At 38.0% G+C, this 26274-nt stretch overlaps 1 protein-coding gene across 6 annotated transcripts in view; it reads right to left on the reverse strand.

Moving 5' to 3' along the window:
* Window positions 1-400: 400 nt before the first annotated feature.
* The window catches only part of LOC117406451 (putative ATP-dependent RNA helicase an3), a 31355-nt gene continuing 5481 nt past the window's right edge, over window positions 401-26274 (reverse strand). For 3 of the 6 annotated variants that reach the window (XM_034010474.3, XM_034010471.3, XM_034010469.3), the window contains 16 exons: window positions 17823-18023; window positions 16098-16227; window positions 13793-13909; window positions 13493-13592; window positions 13107-13242; window positions 12911-13008; window positions 10258-10356; window positions 7496-7656; window positions 6997-7141; window positions 6767-6911; window positions 6173-6223; window positions 4794-4975; window positions 4586-4703; window positions 3579-3732; window positions 3326-3450; window positions 401-3104 (listed from right to left, as the gene is read on the reverse strand). In XM_034010474.3, the coding sequence (XP_033866365.1) occupies window positions 3028-3104; window positions 3326-3450; window positions 3579-3732; window positions 4586-4703; window positions 4794-4975; window positions 6173-6223; window positions 6767-6911; window positions 6997-7141; window positions 7496-7656; window positions 10258-10356; window positions 12911-13008; window positions 13107-13242; window positions 13493-13592; window positions 13793-13909; window positions 16098-16227; window positions 17823-18023 (2039 nt within the window). In that variant the 3' untranslated portion in view covers window positions 401-3027. The remainder of the gene's footprint in view (window positions 3105-3325; window positions 3451-3578; window positions 3733-4585; window positions 4704-4793; window positions 4976-6172; window positions 6224-6766; window positions 6912-6996; window positions 7142-7495; window positions 7657-10257; window positions 10357-12910; window positions 13009-13106; window positions 13243-13492; window positions 13593-13792; window positions 13910-16097; window positions 16228-17822; window positions 18024-26274) is intronic. The other 3 variants (XM_034010473.3, XM_034010472.3, XM_034010470.3) reach the window with 3 other exon arrangements.

Below are 26274 nucleotides of genomic sequence, written 5' to 3' on the forward strand. Positions count from 1 at the left end.
TCAAAATATGCCAATGGGGGGGCAGAAGCCCTAAATACAACACATTTATATAATTAATCCTGTCAAATCTCTCCATTCATGTTGTGCATCCATCATCACCCATTATAAAATAAAGCTCGAGACCTGGGTTCATAATGCAAGGGGTAAATTACATTGGACAATGATTTGTAAAGAAATTAAAATGGATGTTAAAGAGACAAAACAGATTTTATTGTAGGAAATATCTGTAGAGGAATGATAGGATCCACCTGTGTAAAGATACACAGTGTGTTCTGCCCAATTAAATTTTAAATTGGTACAAGTTAGAGCAGTGCTGCAGTCGTGATCATGTATAGATAAGGGTAGGGCCAGTAACATTGTATGTGTGTGGGGGGGTTTGGAGAAAAAAATAAACCAATCCTGCAGTTTAAACTTTTATTGTTGATAAAATCGTACAATAGACGCACAGCTGAGTCACCTCATGCAGTGCATAGCTTCTAAACTATTACATAAAGCAAACACTAAATCTATGGCATTCAAAGTGTTCAGTTTAAACATGTAGCAAGTTCAAAAGCATTTCATCATAGACCAGCCTGCGGTTTCTCAATCCGCCTGCAATCCAGTTAAGACTTATTGCTGTAGCTGAAACCTGCTAAATGTTCCAATAAAAACACCAGATGCACCAAATATGCAATAAAGAGAATAACCACATGTTTTAAGATTGCCATGTGCCAGACGTTCACTGAAAAAAACAATTACATAAAAAGAACACCAAACACACAATTGGAGAATCTGGACACCGAACTGATAAACATTTAGGAAATGTGTTTAATCTAATATTTTGTTAACTTTTATCCAAACCTTGGCATGTTTGTTTATTTTTTTAAATTTTGATTGCCAAATTTAGTATTGTTCTATAGAAACATTTGGCCTAACGGCCAATAACAGGTGTGGATTTGACACCGAGTCCAATATGACTAACATTAAAAAGCTCACACTACCCCGAAATATATAAATTTCACGCATACGGGTGACATTCAACATTCAAGTGCCAGTGTTTTTGTACTGTCTTTTGGTCAAGTTTTGAAACTTTCAAAGAAATCACTTTTAGGCTTATAAAAATAAATATTTCTCAAAAAAATGCTTAATAAATTACACAAAACTAGCAGCAAAAAAGTAGAATCTAGAAATCTGTGTGCAAATAGCTAAATTCCCCAACTGCTAATCACCCTGGTCCCAAATAAATCCTGGTTAAGTATCAAGCCCCTTCCCCTTTTGTAAACAAGCTGCGTTTCACAATCTCCACACTATTTGGAAGCTTAAGGACACGCACACAAGACATTTATATAAAAACTCTTTAAATGTGCAATAAAATAATTTTGTAAACCGTGATGGGCACGACATACAAAGGGCCTAAACTTAAATAGCACCAGTCACCTTAAGTTACCTCAATACTGTCACTGCATCCGCTTCAAAGCAGTATATATTTCAGAACAAGGCACAACACACTTGAGAATAAATCTATTGCACTTAAGTTAAATGCTATTTTCTTCCCCAAGCCACCTTGCTTCCAAAAAGAAGCTTATGCTGGCACCCTGTCCAATGATTTTAAATACACATCAAGGCAGTTTAACTCCAAGTAGTTTACAGCATTAATGTACCATCAGGAGGAAAAATATATCCTCTTTGGCCAGATCTAAATGGATTATACAGCCAGTTTATGCAATGGAAACCTACGCAACTCAAACTCTGGTTTATAAAACTGCACTCTGAATGCCACAACACCTTGTGCAGTTCTTAGTACATTTCTGACCTCCGCAATCCTCAATACAGCTTACTTTAATTTTAGGAGCCTTTTTTCTCCCCAAGAAGTTAATAGTAAGCCGAGGAAGTCCGTCAGAATTTAAACGCAGCTTGAAAGAGAAAATGTTTATACGTTTGTAATAAAATAAAGCCTGCTGCAGAATTCCTCCGTTTTTATCCTCTTGACCAAAAAACATCAACACTAGCATGCGTATAAGACAATCAGCCTAGTCTTTCTGCAGGGCTGCTTTCGGCTCTGTGGTCCTTTTATAGCCATTCTACTTCAGTTTCATTATGGCAGGCATTTGTCTAAGATTACCCATATGTAAAGTTTAGAAACATCTTTTTAAAAAAAATTGTTTTTCAAATTACCCCTTGAAAAGAATGTGTTAAGGAAAAAAAAAAAATTGCCCCACTTATGGGTAGTTTGCGGTACTTCACTAGCTGCCTTAACACTGTCAAGTCATTTGAAGAGTGGAGTAACATGTTCCAGCATTTGTGTATCTAAAAGCCAGTGCTTTTAAAAGCACCGAGGTGTATTATTGGTTATTAAGATCACCACCTGGAATGGCTTTTTGAAGACTACCATGTCCCTAATGGGTAGCTATCCAGGATAGAGTGAGCAAAAAATCTGAACTCTTAATCCCTTAAAACAGTTTGCCACACAAGGAATCAATACCTTTATCAAACGCTTCTGGTGTTTTTACAAGCTGCTTGTGCTAAAGCCTTTATTGTAGGCAACCTGATAAACTTTGTCCCTGTGACAATTTGAAGTTCAAATGGAACAAAAATGACTCAAGTCATATCATCCCAGTATTTGCCAAGGTTTGATTTAGTCCAAGCTTTTATGCCTCACAAAAACAATTGATCTTGGCCAACTTGAGCCAGTGACAATAAAAAATAAAATTCTGTCTAAAGTTAAAGGCACAGTACATTAACAAACAAATGATCCTCAGTTTACAAAAGAAATGAAGTGCAGCTGAAAACTCTAGAGTCCAAGATTCTATAGGCATTTTGAAGAAAAAAAAAAAAGCCGTCATGTTTTGTCTTATAAGGTGTGATGCTCTGGTTCTCTGCAGGCCATCTTCGTTTAGTTTAAGCTCCCTTTAAGAATGTTTTCAGAGAATCACAGCTGGTAATGTACTGAGAGTTCTTGAAGCTACACAAGGTATAGTCTGGCTAAGTTACATGTGGTTTCCATTCAGCTAGTTTGGCATGGTGACCTCCACTGTGATGATGTGATCTTCAGTTTCCCCACCAGTCAACCTGGGAGTTGTAGTTTCCTCCATAACCATCACTGCTGTAAAAGTTTCCAAAGCCACCTAAGAAAATAAATCACATGTCAGGATGGGATTGCCATGAGTGTCAAAATATAAAAATCCAAAACAGTACTTTCAACTTATCAAATGGGGTTCAGCCAGGATAGGCAACCACTTACATGCAAGCTGAACTAACTATACAAGTTGGTTTTGAAAGGCATTCAAATACCACCAAGTTTAAATCTACCCAAGTAACCGCTCTATATATTGGGGAGGAAGCTTACCACCACCGCCACCAAATCCTCTGTTTCCACCATGACCTCCCCCAGGACGGCTTCCACGGCTGCCAAAGCTGTTGGCAGTATTGCTGGTCTGACGATAGTCTCTTGCGCCAAATCCACCAGAAAACCTGATGGAAGACACATTTAATTAATCCTTAGTTATAGCAGTGCTGATTGTGTGTAGATAGTAGTGACAATGACAAGCAAAAAAAGTGACTTTATAAACAAAACCTCAGGAAAAAGGGAAGTACTTTACCTCTTGGAACGCCCACGTCCGGTACTCTTGTGCTGGTGCTCGTAAGCCAGGCTCTCCAGCCAAGAGGGAACCTCCTGTTTGGCTTCAACAAGAATATCAAGGAGGTCCTTGGTAATGTTACTGTTCTTCTCATTGAAAAATGAGGTTGCCAGACCTAAAAGAGGAGAATAAAAAATAAAGCAGTTATCCAGAGAAAGTGAACATCCCAACCCTTCAATAATTGCGATTTGTCTATGAAATGAATAATTCCAAAATAAAAGCGTTTCAATAAACACTATAAAAGCCCTTTACACTTGCAGCCTTAACCCTTTGCAGTCCATTTATTAACTGCGCGTCAGGCACGCCAGGTCTAATTAATTCACACGCGCAGTTAATTTTATACGCGCTGTTTAAAAGTATTTTTTCACAGTCAAACGGGTTTAAATGGCCCTGCATATCAACAAAGCACTCACTAGGCATCTCCAGCCCCACCCTTTCGTTTGCTATAGCGTTCACCAATGTAAGAAATAAATAATAATAATAATAATAATGTCGTACATACCGATCCATCTCCGGATCACTCGTTTTATCACCAAACTCCTCAATAATGCGATCCAAGTCATTATTTTATTACTATAACATCTGAAAAAAGCTCTGCAAATGTCCATGATAGTCTCTGTGCGCTGACGCACTCAGCCAGCTTGTTTACTATGAACGCCCCGTTATCTGATACCATGTATGACTATTCATGAGATACGCCTTTTTTTTTTCTTCGACTTTTTCGAATGGTTTTCTCGGCTTTTTCCGGAGAAAAAACGACTAAACACCCGTTTATTGCGTTGCTATAATGATGTCGGACCCAGTCCGACAAAGGACCTGTGAGGAATAATTGCAATGTCGGACCCAGTCCGACAATGGACCGCAAAGGGTTAATGACTTTGGTAAAAACTCATTAGATGCCATAAAAATGAGCAGAAGGAAAAAGCAGTAAAACTGTTGTTGCATCATAGCTTAACTAAATTGCTTACCAAGGTTTCCTACACGGCCCGTACGGCCAATGCGATGGACATATTCTTCAATGTCACTTGGAAGATCAAAGTTAATGACATGTTTCACATTAGAAATGTCCAAGCCACGAGCAGCCACCTGCAAAATTAAAATCAGTTAGTCTATATTTGTTCTCCCCCCCCCCACCCACAGGCATTAACTGTTAATGTTCAACTCATTGGCACTTACAGCTGTGGCCACCAAAATTGGGCACCTTCCTGAACGGAACTGCAGAAGGGCTTCCTCTCTGTCTCTCTGTGAACGGTCCCCATGGATACTGGTGCAAGCATAGCCTTCACGATACAAGAAGTCTTCAAGGGCATCTGCACCTTTCTTGGTTTCCACAAATACCAGAGTCAAGGAGTCCTTGCCTATTCAAACAAAAACATTCTTGCTACAGTTTCATGTACTTGCATAATAGCAGTGGTTACAGCCCAACATGCCAAATCAGTGCCAGATTTACAAGTTGGGATATCTAGATTTACTGCATTTGATTTTAAAAACTCATGTTTCATGACATTTAACTTAATTCATAATTAGCCAGTTTCCTTCATTGACAACCACAAAGTAGAACGCATCATTTTACAAAACAACGAGGTCTGTAAAAACAGGGTATGAACTTGGTTAAATACTAGCTCTACAATTCAAGACTGCCAAGTTATGACAGTAACTTTAGACCAAATTGCAGACTTAATGGAACATATCCAAAATGCAATCTTTACAATCTTATTTCTGCATATATTGTTAGTAGGGTTCAATGTTTGTCACAGGGTTTGTTTCTTTAGAAAATAGCTATCATATCAAATTGGGGGGCAAAGATTAATTCCTTGGCTAAATAATGAGTACAATGCAATAAACTACCAGTAAAAATCGGTATTCTGGGGTCCCTGTTAAAACTGACTGGCATAGCCGGTTGTAACAGCAGTTGAAATCAGATCAAAACTACAACCTGGCCAACGTCTACATTAATATGCAACATACAGCAGTCCACATAGGATTTGTCTGAGGAAGCCACAGGGAAGGGAAAAAAAGCCATCACCTTGTTTCAATCATTTAAATTCAAAACACAAGCCATTTAATATGCTGATTTAAAATTAAGTTAAGTTTTCTTCTAAGCCAAAACGTATGCATTCCTTGTATGCATTTTGTCCAAGAGTTTTCAGGACATGTTAAATTTCCTCTCACAGTCTGGACCACTAACATACACGTCACAGCACACAAAGTTATGCAAGCATTTGAGGGCTTTAAAATACAACTTGCAATAAGCTGGTTAAAATTGGGAGTAAAAGATTAAAAGGAAACCCTGAAAGAAGCTTCAAGGGAAACTAGACATTTGGTTGTCAGACCATAAGTCAGAAACAACTTCCAGCAAAAGCAATAGTATTTCTGAAACAAGTCAATTTGGCTGCTCTTTCAAAATGTTGCTATGCATTGGTCTTTTAATTGGCATTTACAATACATTACAAAAGCAAAGCTCAATTAGAATTACACAATTAGTGCCAATAAATGAAATGACAAGCATTCTATCACTTAATATTGAATATAGTAACAAAATATTGCCTACTTACCAGGTTTGTCGGAGATTTCACTTGCGTTTTCCTGAACCTCACTCGGAATTACTTTGAATAAAACCAAATCTCGCAATAAACGTATAATACTTTCAAGCAGAACTAAACAATTTAATATGCACTTGTACGTCCAAAATTACAAAAACATGCCTACCACTTGGGAGGGGCAGAGCAGGCCATTGTAACTGGTTTCCTGAAGGGATACAGTATTGGGAGCCTGGAATGTAACTCCAGTGATATTGGCTGTGCCTCTTAAGCATATTCTACAGCACTTGTCATCTTGCATGCATTTCAGCATGTTACTCCGCTGTAATGCGAGCCAAGATAGTTCTCCCAAGACCTGCTCTTGGCCAGTAGGCCAACTATAGGAAGTGCTTCCTTGAATTTGAAAGAAGTCACATTATTATTGACTCAATTAATGAATCTGAAACTTCTGTAACAAACATTGAACCTTAAATCAGCACAAAAAAAAAAACAAAAAAAAAAACCACACACACCACACACTGCTGAACTTCATTTTCAATAATTAACACAATTACAACTACAGCTAAATTGAACAAAAGCAGACTTCACAGCAGTACAATCAGTATTTACCTGTAGCATTTAGCAGATCAAGCAGGAAGGAACGCTTATCTCCCTCTTCTACCCAAACAACTTTCTGGGTGATGTTCTCGGAGGTAGACCCAACACGGCCCACAGCCAAGAAAATGTACTCTTCCAGAAAGTCACGAGCAAGGATCTGAAGAATTTCAAAATTACAGCACATCAGCCACTTGTTATACATAGAATTCTCGTTTTAGAATCAAATCTGGTAGTTTTCTTACCTGGATTTCTTTAGGGAAAGTAGCACTAAACATCATGGTGTGACGGATTCCTTTTGGAGGCATGGCGTCTTGTTCAACAATGCGACGAATTTGAGGTTCAAAACCCATGTCAAGCATTCTGTCTGCTTCATCCAGCACCAGATACCTGGAATTAAAATAGAGTATAAATGCCATTAAGGAGTGGTCAGTGCCAACCCTAACCAGTCCCAATATTTAAATGATAGTTAAGTGCTAGAAAAGCAAATGTGCATCTGTAGATAGGGATGTTGGGTCTAATTAAACAAGCGTCAGCTCAATTAAATATAACAGTGCAGCTTTTGCACTGAATCAAATCCAAGCACATCTGGTACTTCTGTTTTGAAATGTTTCAAGCATCAATCAATCTCTTGATAAAGTACGCATTTTTAAAATAGATTATCAGGTTTGGTGATACAAGTCAGGGCACAATGGGCAATGGATTGGTCAGAGTACTGGTAAATAATAAAATTTGCCTACTCACTTGCAATATTCCAGACCAATCTTTCCCCTCTCCATCATGTCTACAAGACGACCAGGAGTAGCTACCAGGAGATGACAGCCTCTTTCCAGGTCACGAATTTGCTGTCCGATGTCAGCCCCACCATACACTACACATGGACGTACTTTGGAACGGTAAGCAAACTGCAAAAAAAAACACACATTTACATTTTTCTTAAATATATATTAGCTCAAAGAGCCAGCTGCCCAACATTGTGGGACAGTTAAATCCCAACTGCAGGTTAAAGTAAACAAAATAAGCAATACATTTGTTTGCTCATTTTAATTCCACTGGTTATACTAATTTACAGTAGTCCCTCGCTAAACCAAGGACAGGTTACCTGGGAATTGTGTCAAAAAAAAAAAAAAAAAATAGTTTTGAAAGAGCTCACTGCTGGTGTCACTCACCACCTCTTCAATAAAATCTCACAAAAGTCTCAACCACTGGGTCATTAGGGCAGAAGTGGCAGCTGCTCTAATACACAATAATTACTAATTAAATATAACTAGAACAGATGACAATGACACAGGCACGTCAGCAATGCCGTTCATCCAGTCTTGTGGACTAAAGCCAAGCTCTCCCAAAAATGTGAGCATTAAGTCAGCCAGGAAATATGCTTGGATTGAGCACAGCTGGTAAGCGAACACAAAATCATGGAAGCCAAAAGGCGGCTATAAAATATGAGCAGCACGACTTCTACCAGTCTTGCATTGTGTGTTAGATAGTGGAAAGACAAGTGTTCCGTGAAACATCTACACAAACGTTTAAGCTGTTTAAATATTTGTCCAACATTAAAAATTACTGTTGTTTATGAACTCTTACTTGTTCAACTTTCACAATTTTAAAATTGTGCCTATTCGTCCCACACACTAATATATATTACAGTGTTCTAGATTTGTTTTTAGTTTTACTGTAGTTGTAACATGTTTTTAGCAAAAGCTACATGTCAACATACGTGGAGAGCGACAACAGGAGTGATGAAGATTTCGAAGAGTGTTTGGAGGATTTCAATACCAGCGACAGTGATGCTTACATCACTCGGCGATTATGACGAGGAGTCAGGATGTGGAGCCAAGAACAGCAGGGGACTGGGTGTTTATTACTGATCCCTGCCATGCCAGTTCTCCATCACTTGATTTTGCACCCGTTTACACAGATGTGCACCCCCCTATGGAGCCTGAGAGTTTGCGTTCTCCATTGGAGTGCTTTTTGGCTTTTGTTCCCAAAAAGCTAAATCACTTACCTTTGTTATTGTACAAACAAAAGAGCATGCAGCTACTTTACAGGTAAACCAGCTGCAAACAGGAAGGTGTTTGGTTTGAAATGGAAGTGCTATGACGAAATACTAACAAAACACAGTACTGGGTACAAGGAAATGAAGCAGGAGTCTGCAGCAGCAAGATCCATCACAATGCCTGCACAAAGTAGACCTGTACACGCATTTGTGACTATCTCTCCAACACAAGGGAAGCAGAGACCACAAAAAAGGTGCAAGGTCTGCTACGAAAGTGAAAACGAAAGAAAGGACACAAAAAAATGTGCAGTGGTTGCGAAGGCAACCCCGGGTTCTGTTTGATTGAACATTTCACAGCAAGTCGATAATGGCACACGTTTTGTTGTTTTATTTATATTTGAAAGTTACCGCTTACTGGTTATTGTTATTAGCAGTGTTTGTTTTCATTGTTCAGACAAATAAAATAAACTAGGATTGACCGTGGGTATGTAGTACACTGGAGCATAAAGGGTTCATGAAAAACAGGTTTAGCTAATTTGTTTTTCATCATGTTAACATCTTATAACAATTACAGGTTTGAAAACATTTTCAAAATCTGGTACCTGCGAAGGTTTCATTTTTACATCTGGAGTTGAAGTGGTTAACTGTTTTTACATGACAACGTTTTAAAATCAGCCTAACAGTGCGTCTGTACTGGCTTTTCTGTGACCTGTACTGTACAGGAGGACAACAACACTGCATATATGGCCTTTACTAAAAGGCGACCAGATCTGCGCGGGTCTGATTTTTATTACCCGCTTCTGACCCGTACCTGCTACTACAGGACCTGGCCTGAATCCCGCGACCTGACCCACTTTAAGACCTTCAAACCGACCCAAACCCACAAGTGTTTGTTCTTTACCTACTGCCTGCGTCAACCGACTCACACACTCACATTTCACACAGATCTCTACCATTCTCCACTGATTGAGTTTACACAAGGCAATACAGCGTGGTAGCTCTCTAGTGGTCTGCATATATTTTAACATAGTAACATATTAAAACGAGCACACTTTACTATAAAATACCTGTCTATTCCTTTTGTAACAGTTGAAAAGGAGCTACACCTGTGCTTTCACAGAGATGTACCAGAGTTTTATGGCGGTCGTTAACAAAAACATTTTACAAGCAACGAATCCAGTCACATGTTCATTATTTTAATTTGTTACAATTCCAAAAGAATTCCACACTTGTGATTTACCTCTCGGACCACTATCCAGTACATGATATAAACCCTGCGTTATCTTTTGTTTTACTTCATCCACAGGTATTTAATAATCACCAAGCAGATGTGATGTAAAGATCTTATGAAAAGCAAAAACACTACTGCTTAGTCAGCTGACTCCACCTGTCAATTCCTAATTTTATTCCATAACCTACCCACGAAAAAACATGGAGAATTTACATTTAAAGTAGACCCATAAAGTTAAAAATAAATACATTATTTCACACAGAGAGCAAATAGGAATACCTTTCTTGCTTCATCATAGATCTGGAGCGCCAGTTCTCGGGTTGGGGCCAGAATCAAAGAGAGTGGATACTGTTTACGCCGTCCATATTTTCCATTTTCCTAGAGAGAATTAATAAAATAAATGAAGTTAAATCAATATGCATCTCATTTTAAGATATAACCATCACCATCAGGTAAATCTGTATAACACTTTACAGACATCAATACTCCCAGAGTACAGAATTTCATGGGCGTGAAATAAATGCCTCAGACATGGCAAGAATAACCACTCATTACTGGTGAACTGTAGTTATGGCGGAACGGCACGAAATGCTTTGCTTTAGAGAAGGACCCCTATACCCCTTGAGTCATATTTTTATATCTAGGGGGAACCAGTTTGGCGTTGAGATAAGCAGGTGGCCCAATTAAATAAAAATATTGGTTTATCTGTCAGTAAATGAGGCCCATCTTTCTACAAGTTAAACCCTTAGCCAGCTTTTCCACAACCTACGCTTACTGGGATGCACACATTGAAATAAAATGCACAGATGAGCCAATTGTTTGAATTTGTCAGTTAAGCCTCAATACATATACATTTGCTCCATTCCTCTCCCCGCAACATTTATATCATTGCAGTTAAGCAAAAGCTTACGCACAACTGAATGCAAGGGATAAATTACTCCTTGGTAGCATCAGCCCAAAAAAAAAAAAAAAACACACACACACTTGCAACTAGCCTAAAACAAGTTTAACATACTACAGGGGTGTTACTAAAATATTTATTCCAAACAAAGTACAGTACTTTGGAATGTATATAAACTAAACATGAGTTTATGAAAAACATCTTTATTCAGCGACAGCTGCTGCATCACAGATTGCTTCTTGTTAATGCTGTACCACACACAATGTGGAAATCCCTGCCTAAATCATAATCACCACCAAATTGGATTTCCTTACCACAACATGCATAACCACTTCAGGTCAAGCTGATCGTTACTTCATACGGTAACATCTTGAAATGCCAAAGCAGCGCAAGCCTATATACAGTCAGTTTTCTTCAATGTGCACAATTTATTTACAGGCCGTTTGCCAGGAATACAAGCCTGTTGTCCTGCTCTAGATCCAAGACAGCAAGGTTTTTTTTTTTTGTTTACATTGAATACAGAGGGACGTACTTGCAAATTAGATGCTAGTTAATGGCAGGAAAACAGCACACCCACTGCTTGTCTGTCAGAAACTGTAAATAGCAAGGCAGGGTGTTCGGTGCCTTGCTATTTAATGTAATTATTGAATCAATTATCCAGTATTTACATCTATGTATGAGGACTAATCAATTGAAAAATCATTCATTTAATTGCAAAAGCCCTAATGTACATTTGTAACAGTTAATTTCTACAACTGAATGCATTATTTGAGAAATGGTAAAATTAATGTACGCAGAGTTAAGAAAACAGGAAGTAAATGTTTAAAAGGGCGTTTGATTCTTAAGATGCAAAACTCAAACAAGGGATTATTTTTTGCTATATACAGTCTATTGCCAACTTACTTTTTTACAGTACAAAATGGATATACTGGCTGCAAGAGAATTAATCATTTGATAGAGAGGAGAGAGAGATATCCATTTTATGGTTTATCATTCACAGAATTCCAGTGCAGCATTTAAATAATCCAGATATAGAACTGAAATAATGGTTTACATTTGTTGGAACATTTAGAAATAAATGAATTCGGTATTGGGACAATTTGTGGTCGGCTCTGGGAAAGGAGGACAATTGGGGAGATGCCCTGCTGGTAAAGTACCTTTGATCTCTACATCCTCCAGAATTGTAGGATAGAAGCTTAACTCTAGAAACACTTGTGTCCTACTCTAGGTGTTATAGGGAAATAACACTTCTGACCAACACTTCATTCCCACAGTTGAGATTTCAAAGAAACTCATAAGAGATTTGTGGCTTTCTGATTGGTTTAAAGAAATCATGACTGCATTTAAACTGAAATTACTGAAATGTTCTTTGTATTGCTCTGATCCATGCTTGGAGAGAGGATACCTGCAAACTGTTGTCACCATGTAACCTTTAAGATGTCTGGTTGTAACTTTGCAACTCTGAACTTCTCTCCAATAAAACTATTTATCCGACTCAAAGCCTGCAATTTCTTTCCTTTCTTTTATTGCTTATCACAACATTAACCCTTTGCAGTCCTATGTCGGACCTGGTCCGACATTGCAATTTTCCCTTTGTGGTCAATATGTCGGACCCTGTCAGATATCAAAGACGTAAAAAAAAAAAAAAAAACAGGTCTCTAGTCATTTATCCAGAAAAAGCTGAGAACCAGGGTTTGTGAATTTAAGGGATACGTATATTTGTGTGTTTGAGGTAGACAAGTTTAAATGTTTGTGTGCTAGACTTTGCAGTTTTCAGGAACTTGGCTCCCTAAAAATGGCAAGTTTTTTCTAACAGAACAAAAGTTTTGAAACAGAAAACAAAAAGAAAAACCCATTCAAAATCCTAAGAAAGCAACCCTTAGTGTTTTGTTCTGTCTTTATTCAGACACACACACTATTCCTAACAACGTTTTCATTGGACATTCATATTGTTGCCCAAGCCACGCATACTAAAAACACATTGTCTCTGAAGAGTCTTGTGCATCAAGGCCTTTACTGCTTAAATATTACCTGAGGGTTGGCTTTTGCCGCTTGTAAAGCCTCTCCTGGACCTTCAGTGTAGATTTGGCTGAGAACTGGAAGTAAAAACGCTGCAGTTTTCCCAGAGCCTGGAAGTGCATAATTAAATATTACAACGACATCACTTAAATAAAACATACAACTATTAAAAGAGACCAAGTAATGGGCATAATCCCAATGCAATTACCTGTTTGAGCACAAGCCATCAAGTCCCTCTTTGATTTGATTATTGGAATAGCATATTTCTGCACTGGAGTAGGTCGAGTGTAACTGGTCAAATTTATGTTGCCCATAATGATTTCTCCCATTTCCACATCTTGGAACTGAAATACAAATGAAGGTTCACCTTTAACATTTAAAAATAAACCCACACTTATTCTCTTAAAAGCCAAAATTCATCTCTGACCACATTTCACAAAACTGAAATATTCATGGGTTAGTTTCCACCACTCCCTTACATTTCAGAACAGGTTTGATGGTTATAATAAAAGCAAAACAAAATGTATCTGAAGTCCCAATATCAGGTTTCCAGGACAAATCTGAAATGGCTGTGTATACGAGGTAAAGACTTACACTTTCAATATGTGGAGGGCAATTTGATCCAGTGGCCTCAACGGGAATGTCGTCATATTTTTCAAAGTTAATTCCTGTGTTGCCTCCAGAGAAAAGCTCTCTGAAAGACACAGTACCATTACAAATCAGTTAGGCAATGACATTTATACAACAAGTTATTTATGAGACAAATCATAGTTTAAAAAAAAAGTGCAGCTTTTTTTTTTAATTGGATATTTAAAGTTAAACTAATGCTAACTTACTGATTACCTTACTGCAGTAACTATATATCTACCCCAATGACCATTACAGGCCACTTACTGTTCCACACGTTCATTAGGCGACAGCGGTTTTGACCAATCTTCGTCACGGGAATTGTCCTCAACCCATCGGCTGTTTCCGCCACCGTCCCGGGAGCCAAATCCTCCACGGTCAAACCTGTTTAACAAAGACATTACAGTCAAAGCTTTTATAACCATCATCTAAAAAACAAAACTCTTGCATTCCGCTGTGTTATGAAGATTTGCTACCACTTATCTAGAAAAATGTTAAAAGGGAATCAGTTTGATTTATGGAGGAATTCTGCATCACTGCAGTTAGCTGAGGAACTATGCAAAGTAATTGCAAAGCATAAACCCATCATAAAACTTCAACAAGCCTTTAACTTAAGTGTAATGTTCATTTTAAAATTAGTGCTGGGAAATCTCGGAACAAACATTTTACATGTATCTGAACACAAAATTTGTCAGTCAAATTAGTTGGCAGAAATTCGAATGCGTATCAGTTTTGCATTGCACAGATATACTGTACCACCTTGCCAGAATCTGCACAACAGTTACTAAACTAGCAAAGTAATTGCTTCATCTGTGTAAACGGTTAGTCTGCCAGAAATTACATAATTGAAAAATACGCATCACAACGTGTATTGTCTTGCACCTATTCACCACATTACCAGGAGTTGCGCGACAGCTTCAATAAATGGCAAGTGGAACAAGGGCTCAGTCAGATGTGTGGGATTTTGTTAATATATTATGCTGTGAAATGTAAAAATGTGCAAAACGTGACTTATGGCAGTGCCCAAGCTGGGGGTGGTGAACACATTGCATTTATGTCCAAACTGGAAAATGTGGCTTTACTCGGTACTGCATCTCCAGCCCTGTCCCTACCCCACCCCTTGTTCACTGTATTTCACATAACTCTTCAGTCGTGCATACTGATAAATCATCTCCTGATCAGTCGTTTGGTAATAAAACTCCTCAATGCGATCAAAGTCATTTTATTACTGTAACACCTCAAAAAGCTCTGCAAATGTCTGTGATATTCTTTGAGCGCTGGATGCAGAAGCAGCTATCTTGTTTGTTTATGGCCATGTTATCTCTGTGGTGCCGGGGCTATGTGTATTGCTCAGATCTGCCTTTTTTTGGGGGCTTCTCTCGGTCTCTCTGCCATTGAATGGTTTTCTTGGCTTTTTCCTGGAGAAAAAATGACTAGGAGACCTGCTCTTTGATGTCAGACAGGGTCAGACAGACCGGAAAGAGAAAATTGTAATGTCTGACCTGGTCCAACATAGGACCGCAAAGGGTTAAACCAGCAATGAATGATTCAACTGCTGTTAGACATACAAACTTAAAATTGGAGAAGTTTCTTAATTTTAATCCAAAATCTGTACAAGTGCCAACAGCTGCTCCTGATCCCTGATTTAAGATGCTTATTTTTTTCTGAAGTGCAAAAACAAGTCAAGAGACAGAGTCCAGATAAGGATGCGCATGCAACCCAGAACTGGCAAATAGTGCTCCAGCTGAGGTCCCTGGTGCGGTTTTGGATTTGGGAAGAGAATCTGTATGTCTGCAATACCGATGCACCGACCTCATTTCAAAAATACGTGAGGCCCAAAAGAAAGCAAAACATGACCACAGCAGTTTGGGGACAAAGATGAGGAACAAGCCTCCATTATCGATCTGAAGATTGAGTTTTTGCAAAAAACAATCTAGCCAATCACAGAAGACCCGCTCTTATGGTGGAAGCAACAAGCCTCACGTTTTCTAACACCACCCCAACTTGCAAGGGAAATGTTTAAAAAATAAATAAAAAATGTTTCTGCTTTTGTGGTCAACCTGTTGTCATGTAGACTAATAAGTGAACAACTAAAAACAGCGAGTTTATTTATTTTTATTGTATGAAAAGCACCTGTTACACATTTTTGCGAGCCAAGTAAATGTTTATTAAAACAATTTGATTCTTGGTTCAGTTAGCTTCAACAGCTACAAAAAAGGGCCTAAAGTATCCAAGTAATGTTAAATTAATCAAAATGTGCCTTTGGCCAATTCATTAGGCTATTTAATACATAATGTGGTGTCCTTTATTTTTTCAGGAACAAAACAAAAAGTCCTACACAACATAACTCCAATGTTTTTCTACTTTTACATTTAATGGCTCATCACCTTTTGCAAACCAACAAAATATCTGAACAAATCATTCTTGGACGAACATCCAAACATAATACCATGTTCGTCCTAGCACCACTTTAAAATAGTCTTTCAACAGTACTTATAGCTGGAGAGTTTCTCCCCCCCCCCCCCCCCCCTCCTTAGTGTTAATTTATAATTACCACATAGACTTTGCTTACCTTCCTCTTGACCCAGTTCCACGGTCACTATAGAAAGAGGACTTTCCTCTATCGTTACGCCCTCCAAAGCTAGTGTAGGGGTCCCTCTGGTCTTTGTTCCATCCAGAGTTATCTTTATCATATGCAAAGCCTAGAAACACATGTACTATATTAGTGACAATGTAGCTTTAAGTTGGCCATTTAATAACTATTAATGTCGAGACCTAAAATGAGCATTTCACGTGACCACAAAACAGAAAAGTGTCAACCACTTTATAACATTTAGGTTTTCCACACCATGAAGTGCAAGTCACTGCGACTACATTTTAGAATACAAGCATCAAGACCATGTATGCTAGACCAGCAGGTGGGCAAGTGAAGGGACACCCATCAACCTTCTGCAATAAGGCGGGATGCACAAGCCTTGTGTAGTTAGTAGGGCTGCAGCAAAGGGTACATTTTGACCTTCGAAGGTTTGGAACACGTTACCGAAGGAAGGTTTGAACCATCGATGGTACTCATTTGCATAATTTACTGGTGACATCGCCATGGCTACTTATTTATTTGATTGAAAATCCTATTAACAGGTAATCCATATAAATGGAATAAAACTCACATGTTTAAAAATACATTAGGAGAACAGTACTTGTTTATAATTAAATAAAAACACATTTACACGTAATTGATGCTGCTTGCGATACAGTAAGCTTGCATTGCAGCAGCAGCACCAACTGCAGCAGACTTAGGCAAAACAAAGCATATTTAACAGTCACTGTTCCAAGCAGGTTAGTCACATTTTATTACTAAAAATATTAATATGAACTTGCGCTTGTCAAATGGTCCAAGTGATTGGTTATACCTCCATGATACGAGTCGCTAGCACAGTTTGCATTCAACTTTTTTTTTTTTGGTAGTCTAGGATTTTTTTTGTTAAATGCCCTTCAGCAGAGGGGTTTCGAGACATTTCTTTCAATACAGCTTATACTATGCAACGCTTTGCTATCGAGATGGTGAATGAAAAAATTAAAGGTCTGCCTCTGGATAATAGGAAGGGCAGACAGTGCAAGTTTTCAAAGTTAGCGTATATTTTGTATGTTTCAAACATTCTACCATAGCACTTTACACTGTCTTGTACACTAGGTATTCAGTACATATTTTACTGAAGCAATACAGCCACTAGGAGGTACCCTGCCCACTGCTTTGGATACTATACCCTGCTCCATACACGGCAGTGACGCCATGTAGAGTTGCTATACATATAACAATTTGGTAGCAGATTAATAACTTGTTTACGTAATATGCGTTATACAAACCAAAAGATCAAATTTTGCATGCGAATGACATTTAATGTCATTTATAGTATTAATATATTGTCAAACAGTTTGTTAACAGGAAGAACAAAAAAAAAAAAAATGCGTGAATGGCATCTGAAGAACCTTTGAAGGTTTAAAACAATCTTCAGATCCCTGGCTAGCGAATGAACCTTCGGACACAGCCTGAGTAGTTGGCTACAAAACTAATTTGTTTACCTACAATGGTTCTGCAAATAAGGTCTTATTGACAGAGCTACCGTTCTGAATCTCAAGGATAAATGCCAAACATTCATGCCACTGTTTGCAAGCTTGAAACGTGGAGTCAATAAAATGCTCATCAGTTCACCATTTAACTAAATTAAGTGATGTCCCACTTGTTCTCATGTCCTTGCAACTGTTTGAGGACAGAACATTGGCATGATGTACTTCCCACCTGTATTCTGAATTGGTTGGCACTGGTTAAAGGAGCCACCACCTCTGTTGCCACGATAACCTCCACGCCCACCTCTGTCACCTCGTGTGGATCCTCCTCTTCCTCCAAAGCTGTTGCCACCATTCATCCGAGAATCCCTATCATCATGATATCCATTCACAAAGCCATTGCTTCCTTGTCCATTGTCCCAGCCAGAAGAATCTTAAAGTAAAAAAGACAAATCCAAGTGTTCAATAGAGATGACAATGCATCAGGGGACACAAAGCAAGCTGGAAAAGTAGTTATCCAACTGAACATGTATATAGAGAAACTTGTAAAGAGGATATAAAATGTTCAACTACAATAACCAGTGTCAAAAGGGGTTTTATAACTCTGTAGCAATTATTTCCTTGATTGGTTGTACAACACTTGACAATTTCACCAATTGAAAAGTTTAGATTTATACACGCATATATACACACACAATTTTATATATTTTTATATTATATATATATATATATACACACACACACACAGCTCTGGGAAAAATTGAGACCACTGCAAAATTCATTTTCACTATTTATAGGTATGTGTTTGGGTAAAATGAACATTTGTTTTATTCTATAAACTACTGACAACATTTCTCCCAAATTCCAAATAAAAATATTGTCATTTAGAGCATTTATTTGCAGAAAATGACAACTGGTCAAAATAACAAAAAAGATTCCAGGACAACGTACTTGGCTTGATTCATGCGTCCTTCACAAAGACAAATCTGCCCGATTCCAGCCTTGCTGAAGCACCCCCAGATGAGTCCAATTTTCAGCTTTGCCCAACACCTGGTCGTCTAATGGTTAGACGGAGACCTGGAGAGACCTACAAGCCACAGTGTCTCGCACCCACTGTGAAATGTGGTGGAGGATCGGTGATGATCTGGGGGTGTTTCAGCAAGGCTGGAATCGGGCAGCTTTGGCATGAATCAAGCCAAGTACAAGGTTGTCCTGGAAGAAAACTTGTTTCCTTCTCCTTTAACACAAGAACGCCTCTGGTGCAGATTGAGGGCAACCTTACTGCTCATTGACAGTCCTTGAGTCAACAGTGTGTTCCTGCAAGCCAAAATCGGCAGTTCCATTCACAGGAGAAAACCGCAACCAGCAAACCTTCGCCAGCTGGCTTCAGCTGCACAGGAAAGTTGCAGAATATACCACAGCAGTCTATCCTGAGGCTGATCAAGTCTATGCATGAACGCTGCCAGGAATGCATTAATGCTCAGGGAGGTCATACACCGATATTAACTTTGTAATGTTTTCAGTGTGTCACGTTTCATAGCAAACTTATGATTTTTTTTTTTTATCTTTTTGTTCAGTCTGCGATTGTTTGACATCTGTTTAAAATATTTGATTAAATTCATTAGACCCAAGTGTTGCATTTCTTGTGTATCAGTACATATTCCAGGTTAACTTAAATACTACACACATCTAAGAACCTCAGAAAAACAAGCTGAATAAGTGCTCTAGCTGGATTACATATTTATATTAGAATATAAATACAACCACCAAGCTCCTGCGAAAAGGTTATGCAAAACATACAAAGCTAGTTAACACAAGCAGGAAAAGAGCACGCCCACTGCTCGTCTGTGGCAGAAATACTGTAACTAGCAAGGCAGGGTGTTCTGTGTAGTTTCGTTGATAAACTTAAATATCCAGTACTTATATCGATGTATATAAAATGAGGAATGGAATCTATCGAAAAAATCGATTTAAATCGTAGCAGCCCCACAATTGATAGCTGTTAATCCATTAGTGTATCTCAAATCAACTGAGAAACGCGTTCATAGTAAAACTGGTTTCATTTACTTTTTTTTTTTTTCCTATGAACTAAATGGGCTTTCATTTAAATGCCGAAGCAATTCTTTATTAAATTTAAATAGTTACTCGTCATAACGACTGTAATATTGTGTCCAGCAAAACACTTTCTCATTATAGCTTTATTAGTCGCTTAACATGCTGTGATCTTGTACGTACATGAAATTAAGGCTCGGCCTATTTAAAAGCCCATTAAGTTGTTTGAAAGAAAAAAAAAAACAATTAAATCAAATTAAATTACAGGCAGTCCTCGCACTTGACAATTGGTTCTTGAAAGTCGCATTTTAAGTCTAAGGTTGCAAGTCAAAGCACATTTTCCCCATAGGAACAATGTTATAAACAGGGGTTACGTTCCCGACTCGTAAAAAATGTGGCCAAAATGACCCGTTGTACATACTTATGCAAATATTTAACTCTTTACACTCAGCCCGTGGATTTTAGGGCGCCGGTGCCGCGGTGGTTACATGCATATTACTCTGGCACCGTAAAAGCCACCTTCCTGGCTTGTTTAAAAAAGTACAGACTAGGGGCTTTCCAATGACGCATTCAGTGTGTGTATGCAATACTCCTAGCGTGAACTACGATCGCCTGAAGTTAAGCCTCTCATTATGTGACAGTTCACAGCATAGGTTTCATTTTGAGTCCATTGCTCTTATTAGAAATTAAGGGCAAATAATTCTAAAAACAGTTACATGCGTAAAAACAAGGAGCGCCTGTGCTCTATATACAATTATAAAAAAAAAAGTGCATCGGGGTACAATAATGGTCCATTTTGATTAGAAGGCGAGCATTAATTGCATTACTACAGAAATGTTATGCAGTCCAATTACTCATACAGTGCTCAAATTCAAATTGCTAATTTATCCTACTTACTGTATAAAAACAGTAACTAGTTACGTTCACACTGACTATTCCAAGTACAGTATCACGTTAATTCAAAGAATAAATACAGTTTGTACTTATCCAACTGTCTGCAATAAAAAATAGACCAAAAAATGAAATAGAAGCAATGTTAAGTTTATATTAAAAAAATACACAAATTACACGAATCTCAGAATAAAAAATTAAAAACATCTTCTGTAATCTGGCTCAACAAAAGACCTTAGTTGAATCCGGTATCCTCCACAACTGAAATTGGTTTGCATGCCATTTGCGATCGTCTCAACCGCGTTATGTTTTCAGCCCGAATTTTATCACATTGCGCTTGCATGTCTGGGCCCCACCTACTCCACACTAGATCCAGCTTCAAGTAGAAGCAGACTAAATCACATGACCAAAAGCATGCTGGACATTGGGAGAATATTCAAGGACAGCGATGCCACCGGTAGGCAGGAAGTTTAAAAAAAAAAAAAAAAAAAAAAAAAAAAACCACACACCTGGAGTAGCAGTCATTTGCAGACACCCACTTTTTAACATTTGACCTGCACATTTGACAAAGTTCAAATATTAAGCAAAATGAAAAACATTTCACACTAACGTTTAAACTGTAAACGATTTACACCCCTAATCTGGATACAATGAAAATTTGAAAAAAAATGAGTGTGTACAATAACACTAACTCTTTACTCGGGCACTGCAAGAGAAAGCCCTGCCGGCAATGCTCGGTTTGAAGAGCAGTCAGCTTCAAATATGAGGCATTTCCAGCATTGGACCATGTCAGGAGAGAGCACTGCAAGACAGACCTACCTCAGTGCAGTAAACAAACAATTTTCAGACAAAATCTTTACAAACGAGAAATGGTAACATCAAAAAGGCACAAGGAACTATTTTCCCAATAAATATATTTGGTCTTGTGAGTCTGAGCCACAAAAACTAGTCAGCTGTTAGGGTTAGGTTGCCATCTTGCAGGGCTTTTAGCCAGCCACAGTAAATTGCTCTGTCTTGCACCAAATGATCAGGGTGCTTCGGACAAATTATTTGAATGCATTTATTTTTGCACGTTTTTCAATTGTTTTTACTGTTTTTGATCCCTTTTGTATATATGGCCATAATTACTTTATTATCCAATTTGTTTTCTTATGTTCCCTACATGTTTAAGTTTCATTGTACATCGTCAGATTTGAGCTTGCCATGCTAAGAAATTTTATAAATACATTTTGCAGAAAGCACTTCTGTGTTTTTTGTTATCTGTACTAAACAGGGCAAGTCACAGACTATTTAACTTTTCATGAAAGCCTAGTGTGTGCACACATTCATTTCATGTATGACATGTTGTGCACATTCATTTCATGTATGACACGTACCTGTAAACCTTTATATAGTTAAGAGTTATAGCACAAATCAAACAGTAAACAGGCAAAAATAGCTTGGACCCTAAAAGGGTTAAAAACCCTAACATGGTTCCTGCAGCTCTCAGCTGAGCAAATTTAAGACCTTTTTAAGAATAAGACCAATCTTTAGAAAATTTAAGACCCATTTTCACATCAAGTATACCAAACGTAAATACTAAAATTGTGACTAGTTCAAATGCCATCTAAACAATTATTTATTCAAGCTGTATGTAAAAGAATCAAACATTGATGCTAGTACAATACACAGTACCAATGCAATAAGTTGATGACAAGGGTTATTGTTCAATCTTTCTTTAAATCAATAGAGCAGCAGTTCATTCCAGCTGATCAACAAACAACTCAATTATATATGAAATCTTAAATGACATTGAGAGCTGTCAAAGCTGAAAAAAACAGTACTCACTTGACCTACGTTCTGACACGTTATAAGCATTAAATTAAATATAGTTTGACAAATTATTTAATAATAAATAAAATATATAAAAATATATATTGCATTTCTTACTTTTTTTTCTATACATTTGGAATCACACATTGTTTTTTACAACAAAGAGAGGCTCGAACGAGTGGTATTTGTGGAACTAATCCGTTGTGTTTATTCAGCAACACATAGGCTACAACTAGTAGCGATTCATTTTATTTATTTTTGTTTGGCAGACTTACACAAGGTTACATACATAGTAAACCAAGAAGAACTGTAAAACTGACAGAGTGAAGCAGCTCTCTAGAAAGTACACACCGTCTGGATCAGAGATAAATAGCTATGGTCTGGAGGATGTAACCGACGCCATTTTGGCTCACACAGAGTTCTTATGCACTAAGTAAGCGGGAATTTGGATCCAACATGGCACATATAGTCTTCAGTTTCATAACACTCAACAAGTTGAGGAGACAACCCGGTTTCCTTGTTACAACAAATAAATCAGCCACTCGATAGACTGGTAACTCAACTCCTGTGCGCCACGTAGCTTGTTCATAGGGTGAATCAAAAGAACCGATTCAATGGGGACTCTGATCCGATTCCCATTGTTCACCTAAAGCCAGGTTTACACTAGACAATGTTTTCAATGTTTCGGGAGACGCAGCGCCACGCACACGTGCCGATTAAGCTACGATTTCTCACTGTAGATCGGGGGATTGCAAGCTACACACACACTATACGAGATATCTTGTCGCGGACTGCGCCTATTTTCATTGCAGAATCGTAGACATCATTCGGGAGAATCATGGACTCAAGCGAGGAGGCGATCGCTGTTGTCTGTGCATCGTTTTGCGCAGATAAAAGAAGAAAATGTGGAGAAGATCCATTTGGACGTGCAATTGGCTTATGTAGATTTTGCTATTAATATTTCTCTGATATGAAACATTAAATACTAGAAAAATACTCATTATAAAAATATTTTACTTGCTTCCAAACTGGTTTCATTATGACGGTGCACAAGAAATGGCTTTAAGAATTCAAGACTCTTTAAAATCAATTTCTGCCTGGAAGTGAGGTCTTTTGCCCCACTCCCACTGTGACGAGGTTTCAGCAGCTTTCTGCTTGCGTTTGGACTTCTACCACTGACCAAAAATTATAAATACATATTACAGTATCATTATTCGTATCTATACAATTGAATAGATACGATAATGCATTTTGAATGGCACCGTATACCTATGTGTATAATAGGACTGTGGATATTGCTAATGTCATACTCTGCAACTTCCAGCATACAAACTTATACTTCAGGGACATATACTACACAAATGTTCAATATTGCGATAAAAAAAGTTTATAACATTAGGCTATAGCAATGTCAATATTTATTTCATTGACGTCTGTGCTCTGAACCAACTCGAGTCGAGGTGCATCCAAAATAAAATCGAATCTGTTCAAAAAGCGCAACTCGCTCCTAGTACAAAATATTTATTAGATTAAAAGATTGGCGTGGGAGATTGGCCGTCAAGCGGTCGCCAGATGAATAATTTGAAGACTTTCGTAAATATTTTGTACTATGAGCAAGTGCTGCGCTTTTGAACAGACTAGAACACAACTTTAATAGCTACTACAAGTTTGTTATAGGTTTAAATATGCAACAACGTAATCTACATTCTCTATTACACACACACCTCCTCCTCCTCGTATTTGATTAAATTAGCAATACAAGCATACAGTAGGGGTTTGAAAGGGATATTGAATACGAGCAACTGTAGAAATTGTTTCTAATGAGAGCACACACTACCACACACAATATCTGTTTCAGCGTTAAGTTATAACAATTATTTACTTAGGTACCTGAAGTTCCAAAGGAATTTCCCTCCATCTTTGCTCCTTCAATGAGCAATCACGATAGGAAATGTCACTTATGTTAAAGACACACGGGTGTTCCTGCCACGTCTCCACCATCCTTTCCTCAATTTTGAGGCTCCACACCTTGCGGGGCACAACAATTCTCTTCGTCACCATTGCTGCTAGCTTGTCCTATTGGCTACTGGCAGTATTAGTCAAGAAATCGGCCCGTAGTCCCTCACACATTTCACAAATTGCTTTGTCGGGGACTAAAATTTTCTGACATATTAAATTTGTCGGGACGCCACTCATCTAATTTCAAGACACTAATCATTTTTTTATTTTTGGGGATAAAAATGCTGCTCTGCCTCCGAGGTGTCAATCACCGGGCTACGTGTATCAGTTTGGACGGCAGGGATTCCTATTAGTTAAGAGAAGCAAAGTGCTAACTAGCAATAGCCAATCGAGTGCGTTTTGAAAAGCAGTGCCCACCCACTGAAAGAACGTTAATGACGAGAAGACGGTGCTTGCAGGTTTTTTTTTTTGGAGTGCAAGAGGAAGAAAAAAAGGTTAAGCAGCATTTTTTTTAAATGGGAATATTGTATTCATTTTTTAATACATAAAACCAAAATCCCCACAACACAATTGAGCTTGCTAGTAGTATCAACTCAAGGAGACTGCAACATCTTTACAATACCGTTTAAAATAAAAATTTAAATGCCTAAAGTTTTAGACAAGTTCTAGTAGCACATAGACTTTCTGATGATCTGCATTGGTGTATGTGCTTACTACATTTCACTTAATTTGACCGAATCCTTTGTGTGACAAGTGTACACTGATAATACTTCTTTGGTTCGGTAAATTAATAGAAGTCCGTGATGAAAAAAGTGTAGTCGGTTTATAGTCAAAATCTAAATCTTGAACATTCACTGTGCCCTGTTCGTGCTGATATTTGAGTTTATTTGTTGCATGTTTTCATTTACTTACAATCATGTTTGCTAGCGATCATTGTTTAGGGTACGGGCGGTTTCTTATTTAATACTCTGATACGCATGGCAGTTTTCAGAACTTGATCTCTGGTATCGTGTTTTTTATTTTTATAGAAAAACATAATTTAAGACCTTCAACTGAAAATCAGTCATATTTAAGACCTTTCAAAAAATTGAAAAACTAAATTCAAGACTTTAAGGATCCGCAGGAACCCTGCCTAAAATAAAACAAATTAAATCAAAAGGGATAAATGAGCAGACATACAGAATAGTTGCACACACGCCCCAAAGGAGTTGATGAGGCCTGGAATATCTTACATTTTTTTGGATCCAACAGTCTCACGTCAGCATCAACTGTCCCCCACCCCCTGCCATCACTTTGTCTCTTGATTTAATCCATACTTGAGGCGGGTACTAGGCGAAATATTTTTTTAACTGCAATAACCAACAAGGCATCGGCATGTTGTTTATTAGAAGTCAGGTACTTGATCTCCAAGTGTAGACCACACTTAGAAACAAAAGCACTATTGTACACCGTTAGCCTATTTAGAAAAACAAGAAACAGTTTCCTAGCTTTGCCTTGCTCCATTCTGCCATGGAGATGCAAGACTGTCACAGCAAAAAATGTCAAATGAGTTTAGGGGTGTATTTAAATAAACAAAGCATCAGGACTTGCTTACCGATACAACTAGACTATTTATATATTTCTTAAAAATGCATTACTGTACTGTATATAGTCGTTCCATCAACATTTGTGCTTAATGATACACAATATTTTAACTGCGCAATTCCCACAAATGTCAGTCCGCTACTTGATTTGCTGCATAACAACTTTTAGACCCATTTGACCTTAAATAATGTTACTGGTATTTATTATTATTATTATTTTTTTTTAAGTTTTAACTTCTCCCTCATTCCCCTCTTCAGGATCGAGCTATAGGAGAGGAAAAACAGACAGTTGAACTTTTCTTATATAAACAGAACCTACTCCTGATCTCAAACAGCCCAGCCCCGCAAGTATACTGCACTGAAATCAAGGAAAAATAAGATGTTAAC

The sequence above is a fragment of the Acipenser ruthenus genome, chromosome 8 (assembly GCF_902713425.1).
Source record: "Acipenser ruthenus chromosome 8, fAciRut3.2 maternal haplotype, whole genome shotgun sequence".
NCBI lineage: Eukaryota > Metazoa > Chordata > Actinopteri > Acipenseriformes > Acipenseridae > Acipenser > Acipenser ruthenus.